This window comes from Tinamus guttatus, unplaced genomic scaffold, assembly GCF_059628265.1.
Source record: "Tinamus guttatus ecotype Peru unplaced genomic scaffold, ASM5962826v1 Tinamus_guttatus_pri_ptg000194l, whole genome shotgun sequence".
In the NCBI taxonomy this organism is placed as follows: Eukaryota; Metazoa; Chordata; class Aves; order Tinamiformes; family Tinamidae; genus Tinamus; species Tinamus guttatus.
The window spans coordinates 1,044,326-1,052,594 of record NW_028288728.1 but is presented as its reverse complement, the minus strand read 5'-3'; the positions used below and the strand labels follow the sequence as shown (position 1 = coordinate 1,052,594).

Genomic DNA, 8,269 nt, shown 5'->3' with positions numbered 1-8,269 from the left:
ACATCAGACGGCAACGCCATAAACCACTGAGTGCAGGAGCCCCTCCTCGGGAGTCTCAAGGAACTCCTGTTCCCAGATGGACACCAAGAGAAGGGGGCCTCCGGAGCCGGCCACCCGCCACGGATGAGCTGCAGGAGAGGAGCAGTCCTGCACCTGCACAGGCTCCTCTGCCACCACTGCAGCCCTCGCAGCTCCTGGATGGGCTCTGGAAATGGCATGGATAATTGTGTCCCACCTCATGCAGCATTGCTCATTCCTGCTTGAAAAACTTACTTTTACAAGCAGGAGGAAAAGAGAGAATCTTCTGCTGAACCACATGTGTCCATATGCTTGTGCCAGTTTGCCCCTGGTTTCGCTCCTGGTGCGGACCTGGATTACCTGGAGCTGCAGCACGAAGGCAGCTCTTTGGGCAGGGAAGAACAACCCCGCTCTTCAGGCCAGGGAGCGGCACAGGATCACACCCCGGGACATGCACAGCGAGGCCGTGCCTCGGCGGAGGAGAGGATGTGGTGACAGGGAAGCCACCAGCCGCGAGCAAACTGCAAGCGAGCTGCAAACCAGCTGCACGGATGTCACCCTCACCAGAATGGTGGCTGCTCCCCGCGCTGGGGAAGAGCAGCCCAGAAAAGCGCTTGCTCGGAGTTAATACTTTCTGCAAACTTGGAAAGAAGCATTTCCAGGAGATTAGCCAGCTTTTGCCATGCATTAAGCACAGCTTTGAAAAATATCTTAGCTGAAGGCCAGGGAAGGGATGACTGAGGTGCCAATTTACTTAAGGTGCTGGGGCTCTCCCTGCAACTGGATCAGCCAGGGGCCTTTGGAGCACAAACCCGACTGCCAAAGGCGGATCAGGACATCTGATAAGCTGGAGGAGTGCGTTAACGAGGTGGTATTTCGTTATCAGCCCTCCCAGCCACCTGGCACTTTGGACAATCACTGCCCACACCCCGAATTAGCACAAGAAAAGGCACAAGGGAAGGTCAGCCCTGGGAAAGGATATCCAGGCCCTGGGAGGTAGCTCGTGTGCGGTGACCTGGCAGCGGGGCTGTGGTTTTTCTGCTCAGCAGCCCCTGCAACGTGCAGAGCTCTCCGGCAGTTAAACGTTTCAGCAGAAGGGAAGGAGATTCCCACAAGGAGCCTCCCATTGTGAGGTCCAGCCCATGCCGCAGCGGCCTGCGCAGCCCCACGAACATCAAGTCAAACCCATGTATGAAGACAGAACCACAGGCTAAATCGGGACAGACTTGTTCAAAGAGAGGAGAACAGGAACGCTGTGAATAAATGCAGCTTTGATGCTTGGAGAGCAGGAAATTGAAAAGTGAGGGCAGGCACTAACCATGACATAGCCCGGAGAAGTGCTGGAGATCTTGATGTTAATAGGAGAGGAGCAGGTAGTGCTGAGACATGGGTAAAATAACGAGCGAATCATCATTAAAACTGGTTGTTGAGGAGCAGTGTCGGGGACGGGGCCCCTGTGCCACTGTCACCGCTGCTTGCACGGGATTGGGTACCAGCCCCTGGGTAGCAGGTGCCTGGGGACACCCCACCATGAGCCCTGGTTCAAAAATGACCCTGTTCTCTCCGGGTCCCAGGGGACAGCCCATCCCGCTGGCAGCGTCCGGCCCTGGTGCTGCAGGGACCGTCTCCGCGGCGGTCCCCAAGCTGCAGCAATCTGCACCCACTGCCTCGTGCACGTGCCTGTGGGCGGCATGTGCTGCTGAGCTGGCCCTGCCACTTGGCAGTGCCATTAATTATCTCATGCAAAAATAAATAGGTGCCGCCTGAGATTTCCTGCTCGGATCTCTCCTGTGAGGGCAGCCTGCAGGACTCCGATGTGTTCTCCTTCTTCATAAGGAAATTTGGGCTCAAACTGTTCCATTCTTTATCAGCTAAGGCAAGAACAAGGAAACTCTTTCTGACGCGGGCTCGGCAGCCGCTCCGCCGGGAGCTGCGCTTTGCCTCGGTGTTTCTTGTTGCTCCCAACCTTTTCCAGGCCATTCCCCACAGGTACTGCGAGGCCAATGCCTGCTGTGGCTGCTAGCGTGTGCAAGCGAACAAGGGAGCAGTGAGAGCTTCTTGAGGACAATTTTAGGAGCACAATGGTCTTTTCAAAAGCAGCCTTAATTCCAACTTATTAAGGACAAATAATTACCCAGCAATCGGTGGACTAGACGCGTGGGATCGATACCAGCCAAGCAGCAGCAAAGCACAACACGAGGCACTTGTGACATACTAATGCACCCCCAGAGGTGCCTCAGTGCCCATCGGCAGAGCCCCACGTAGCCCTAACCAAGTAGCCCAGGTGCTGTGATAATCCCAGCCTGGGTTGGGGTCCCCACACGATGCCGCAAGACCCTCACGTGGCCATCGAGCACCACGGGTGTCCCCAGCCCTACGCGGCCACATCCCGTCCCTTCCACATCCCCCCGACTGCCTGTCCAGGCATCAGCACCTGCCCCAGCACTCGTGGCCTTCAAAACCTGCCGCCCGGACGGTAACGCGTGACTCATCCCTGCCTGGCAAGTGTGTTTGTTTTCTGGGTTTAGTTTCTGCCAGATGCGTATGGGGACCCTTTCAGCGCTAACCTTTAATCCTAGGGCAGGCACCGGATGACTGATGCCTGCACATGAAAAGGTGCCTGGAAATCTTCGACTATTTTCATTCTTCTTGTTGTGTGCGCAAAAGCCAAAGATAATATTTGTTAAATGCGCTGGGCTTTGCAGTTTGGGAATGGCAGCTTGCTGTCTGCAGCCGCATGATAAAAGCCCAAAGCGACATTGAATGATGACAGGTCCTGGACAAACACAGCTAGCCCCTGGGTTCATGCTGCCACATCCGAGGGGACACCGGAGTTCCCTACGGATGCCCTAGGATCATGTTGGCTGCATGCAGCCCTCCCACCCACAGGCCCTTTGTGGGGTGCTCCTTGTGCGAGGCCAGGATGTGTTGGGGCTGCTGCAAAGCCCGCGGCACAAAAGTGTGGGCCAGGCGGGTGCTGTGTCATTTTATTTCAGTTTCTGACTTTATTTCATTCAAATAGGGTCAAATCAATGGAAAGTCGAGCAAAGCGCCCCTGGGCAGCCCTCCAGCCGTGCTGGCCCCTCTCTCGCTGCCCCCTCGCTGCATGTCAGGTCTCGGCGGTGCCAGTGGCATTGGTGGCTGTGGGCACGTCCAGCACCAGCGCGTCCTGCGGGTTGCAGAGAAGGGCCGGGGCTGCAGGCAGCGGCCGGGGGAGAGCCCGGCAGTGCCTGTGGCACCGCGCGCGGCCGGGAGCCGCTCGTCCTACCTGGGCGCCGCGCAGCGCTGCCTGCCCGTACTGCATGCCCAGCAGCGTGGGCAGCGGGATGCCGCCTCGCAGCGCCTCTGGAACACAGAGCGGCCACGGAGGCACCAGGGACCAGCCCCAGCGTGTTAAGTCACTGATATTCCCCCCATTCCCACCCCCCAAAAGATAAGTCTCCTTCTCTGGAGATCTTCAAAACCCGCTTGGATGCAGTCCTGTGCCACGTGCTTTAGGTGTCCCTGCGTATGCAGGGGGGTTGGACTAGATGATCTCTAGAGGTCCCTTCCAACCCTAAGCATTCTATGATTCTATGATTCTATGATAAGAACAGTCTATAGGAAGAGAAGGAAGAACCACTTCCCTGTGCAGAGAGCGGACCCGCCGGGGAAGTCGCTGCGCCGAGCTCACCGTTGATGGACGGCGCGTAGGCCACGTGAATAAGGTCTGCCAAAAGCCCCCTCAGCGGCTGCTCCTGAAACAGAGACCAGCGACGTGAGCGGCCCATGTCCCCAACACTGGTGCCCCATGCCGGGTCTCAGCGCTGCTGAACTCACGTCAAAGGTGCCCACGGATGAGGAGGCCAAGGCCAGCCCGGCCAAGCTGCGGAGGAAGGGAGGGCCGGCAGGGATCATCCCGCGCGCTCCCTGCTCCATGCGCGTCCCGGGAGCCCCGCGGGCTCAGCGCGGTACCTGCGCAGCGCCAGGGCGACCTGCAGCCTGTCTGCGGTGACGGCGAAGCGCAATCCCAGCTCGCAGCGCTGCGGGGAGGGAAGGCAGGCGGGTGCTCCGGCGGCTCCGGGCCACGGGGCGCCCCACGAGGGGACCCGGCCACGGCCACGCACGGGGTCCTGGCCACGGCCAGGGACTCACAATGTCCAGCACGAAGAGGGGCTGGGGGGCTGCGCCGGTGGGGCTGGCCATGAAGGCGGCCGTGCTGGAGAGGTGCACGGAGGCGGCGCGTGGAGTGACGGTCACCAGCGGGGCGCTCGCCGCCCGCATCGCGATCAGCAGCGGCTGCGACGGAGGCAGCATCATGGACACCTGGGCAGACGCAGAGCACGGAGGTGGATGGGCTGCTCGCCGCAGAGTGCAGCGAGCTCACCAAGGTCCTCGGCACGCTCTGCCTGCCCCATGGCACACTCGCCAAGGACCTCAGCATGCAGCCACCGCAGGGCTTTGCTCTCTCTGCTGCTATAAAGCGCCCAGGAGGACCCAGGGGTCGGTAGCGTTAAGCAAAGTCCACCCACCTCAGGGATGAGGGTGGCCAGCATTGATGTCACCAGCGGCGGGAGCCCAAGAACCTGCCAATAAATCACCGCTCAGCAACGCACTCGCTCTGGGGCCAGCGCGGGCAGGGGAGGGGGCAGACGAGGCTGCAAACTCAACGGGTTGGGGCTTGGCTCCTCTGGGCTGGAGGCTGCTCTGGACTCAAGGACGCCGAGGACTATCCTGCTCTGTCCCTGCTACCCACCATGGTGTCTGTGATGTCCAGCGCGAAGGCGTCTGGCTGCGCATGGAGTGCGGCGCTCAGGAACGCGGTCGAGAGCACGAGCTGCGTCGCAGCCTCTGTCTTCGGGGGTAGAGCAGTGAGAGGCGGCTGCTTGGCGGGGAGCTCCACCTCAACTCCCTCCTTTTGGTGCAGAATGGTCTAAAAGGGCAGCAAAAACGGCCAGGTCAGAGGCAGGACAGGACCTCTTGCGGCTGAGCGAAGGGACAGCACGGACACCCCGGGGCGGCAGCTCTCACCTTCAAATCCAGCTGTATGAAGGTCTCAGTCACTGCAGCGGGGTGCAGTAGGGCATAGCGGAGGGTCCCCGTTGGCCCCAGGGGCACCTCAGCTGCCGGGGGCAAAGGGACGTTTTAAAGCAACCTGCCCGCTCCGGGGGACGTCTCTGCGGCGCTGCCTTGGGAACGGGCGAGTTGGAGCTGCCGACTTACAGGTGATGGGGGCCAGCTTTGCGTTCAGCAGGCTGAGCACTGCATCCACAGCTGGACACAGCTGCAAAGGAGGGGACACTCGTGAGGAAGCCCCGCATGGAGCCGGCTGCCACGAGCACCGCCAGACCCAAAGCCCTGGGACCTTCCACTCATAGCTACCCATAGTGAGGCTGGTCTCAGCTTTCTATATCCTGAACCAAACTAGGTTATTTTGGAATAAATCTAATCTAAACTGAATGAAGAAAAGGGCCGCACTTGGTCACCAATATCAAATCATCCCAGATCAGGTTTACAGCGTGGGTTAAGCAGCTGCAGATCTGCCTGCTGAGGAGCCCCCAGGCAGGGATGTGCTCAGCATCACAGCACCGGTCCCCGTGGCACATCCCTCGCCATCTGCTCCTGATGCCAGCGCTTCCAGCAGCAGCGACACCTGCACTGCGGGTGCTGCCAGCACAAAACACGAGGCAGCCACACAGAAATGCTTGAAACGTTGCCTTTCACCAACCTGCACGCTCCTGGAGCTAGCAAAACTAAGGAAACTGTTACTGAGCAGTGGAAGAGGGAGAGATCTCTGGAAAACAAGCACCAAAGGAGGCCTGGACTCACCAGAGTCGGCAGCACTTTCTGGAGGGTCTTGTCCAGAAACTTGCTGACGACATTGGGCAGGCGACTGGATGGAAAGAGCGGATCAGCCAAGCAGCTCCGCTGCAGCTGCACCAAAGTCCAGTGCTAAGAAACCTGTCCAACACGATTGGCCCGCACACGCCTGACAGCTAATGCTCTATTTACAAATATCTTCTCGTGAATGGCACCTTCTTGTTTTAAACCAGCCCAGGAGGACAGCGCTGAAATGAGGGCTCATGCCAGGGGTCCTCACATGAAATCAGGTGGATGGGGCTAGTCTGCATTTGTGCATAGAGCATTTTGGGGTTTTTAGTGGAAAAAATGGGGTCTTCACTGAGCACACATTTGCAGTGAAGAGCACCCGGTTCTGCACAAACCCCCACCTGGAGACCGAGAGATTTCCAGTTACAACAGCCCTAGGGTCCTTGCTGGGCGCTATTGGCTTTGAGGGACCACGAGCGCATCCTTCCCGGTGGGACGGGGCTGTCCCGGCACTCACTTGCTGGGGAGGTTGGTTTTAACGCTGATCAGAGCGATGTGGCAGTTCTCCGAGCTGAAGCGGGGGGTGCCCAGCGCATCCTGAGCCAGCCTGCCCTGCGCGGTCAGGTTTGCTGCCGGCTTGATTTCCATGTAGCTTCCCATAAAACTGCACAGAACAAACCAGGATAACACAGGATAAACCCCGGGGGTCCCTGGGGACCCACCGCCTGCATGGTGGAACCAGAGGCACCACGGTGCCGTGCTCGAGCTCCTAGAAACACTGGGAAAATCAAGTGGGCTTTGGGCATCGGTCACATCCATTTTTCTCTCCCTCTGCACCGGGACCCTGCTCACCTCTTCCCACAGATGGTCATCCGCACTAGCACGGCCATGAAGAGCCCCGTCCCCTGGCAGAACCCCAGCCTCATCTCGGGGGGCTGGATATCTTTCACTTTCACCCTGGAGAAGGGAGGGAAAAGAGAGAAAGAGCAAGGAAAGAGGTGCTATTAGAACAGCTAAGCCTGACCTTTTAAATCAAAGCCACCCATTACGATATTGCACTTATCATCTTTCTCCTTTCGCCTTTTGGTTAAGCTTTTTTTCTTCCTATTCAGATCCATTTTAAAATTTGAAAGTAGGCTTCTTCATAAGACTGAAGAGACTGCAATGTTTAATTTAAAAGGAAAAATGAAAATAACATTTTGGTATTTAAAACTTCTCCATTCTTTTGTCCAAAACTATTCAGAGATGGCTCAAATCCTCCAGAAATTCTGGGTGTCCCTTAGGATATTGTGCCCAAAAACCTGGAGCAACGCATTGCTGAGAGCAGAGCTCCCCGTGGACCCTGGGGAGACACAGCAGCGATCTCCAGCCAGCTTTGAGCCGGCTGACACGCTTTGTTGCCTTTAAGTTATCGTTCCTCCATGTATTTGCAGACACAGCCATGCAGAAAATCACCAGCTTTAATATCACACTTGTTAGTGGGGAGTGATTTGTTTCTGCCTCCAGGCTGCCGCTTCTCAACCTCCTGCTTTTATTTTGCAATTTCCAGCCCCCAGTGTAACGTGCCGATTATAACTCACCCTGAGATACCTTTGATGAGTTTGGTGTTTGACTTTTTTGTTGTTGCTTCCTCTGCCATTTTCTGAAGAACATCACTCTCAGCCAGCGCAGTGGAGATCGCTGGTGTGTTTCCACAGGGTAAAAAAAACAAATTTAGCACAAAACGCGCATCTGCCAGCACTGTGCTGGAGGGTGAGGGAGCTCTGAACCACCCGTCACACCCTTTAGAACGTTATTAAATCATCCCCATGCCATGAAACAGAGGGCTCAGGTCTGTGTAAAGACACTGGTCACACAGAAGGGGACGATGGCCCCCGTGCTGTGACAGGGCTGGTGCTGCCCCTGCGGCTCGTTGCGCCCCGGGGACCAGCGCCAGCGCCGCTCTCCTCTCACCATGGTCAATAGTGCCGATGTCGATCCGGAGGACAGCGCCCGGGTTATCAGCCCCTCGCGACGGTGCCAAGCCGGCACCGAGCAGCACAAGGCAGCAGAGCCTCCACATCTTCAGAGCCTGAGCGCACAGGCGCTTAAACCAACAGAAAGAGATGATTAGCAGGAGGGAATTCCCTAAGAGGGAGTATGGAAGGGTGAGGGCTACGTTCTGCAGTGGCACCAAAGGAAACGGAACAGGGTCCGTGCGAGGCAGCAGGGCTGCACCAGCCAAATCAGACGGGGACCTGGCCGGCGCCCCAGGCACCAGCACGGTGCCACGGTGCCAGCAGTGACATTGGACACACGCGTCCCAGCCACCACCTGCCCCAAAGCCTGCGGATCTGGCTCCCTATGGCCTCAGGCCCCTCATCCTAATGGCACAAGCCGCAGCCCTTCAGCAAGGGCAGCGCCGCAAGGAAACGCACCGTGGTCACCGCGCCAGGTCTCCCTG

At 57.9% G+C, this 8,269-nt stretch overlaps 1 protein-coding gene across 1 annotated transcript; it reads right to left on the bottom strand.

Moving 5' to 3' along the window:
- Positions 1 to 3,127: 3,127 nt before the first annotated feature.
- Positions 3,128 to 7,888, bottom strand: BPIFB6 (BPI fold containing family B member 6). Its single transcript, XM_088523628.1, has 15 exons — positions 7,780 to 7,888; positions 7,407 to 7,506; positions 6,679 to 6,783; positions 6,344 to 6,490; positions 5,827 to 5,890; positions 5,221 to 5,281; positions 5,029 to 5,120; positions 4,754 to 4,930; positions 4,530 to 4,583; positions 4,153 to 4,323; positions 3,973 to 4,040; positions 3,838 to 3,883; positions 3,692 to 3,755; positions 3,287 to 3,363; positions 3,128 to 3,187 (listed from the first exon to the last, which is right to left on the bottom strand). The coding sequence occupies exons 1-15, from the start codon at positions 7,886 to 7,888 to the stop codon at positions 3,128 to 3,130; spliced, it is 1,395 nt and encodes a 464-aa protein (XP_088379754.1).
- Between the last annotated feature and the right edge of the window lie 381 nt (positions 7,889 to 8,269).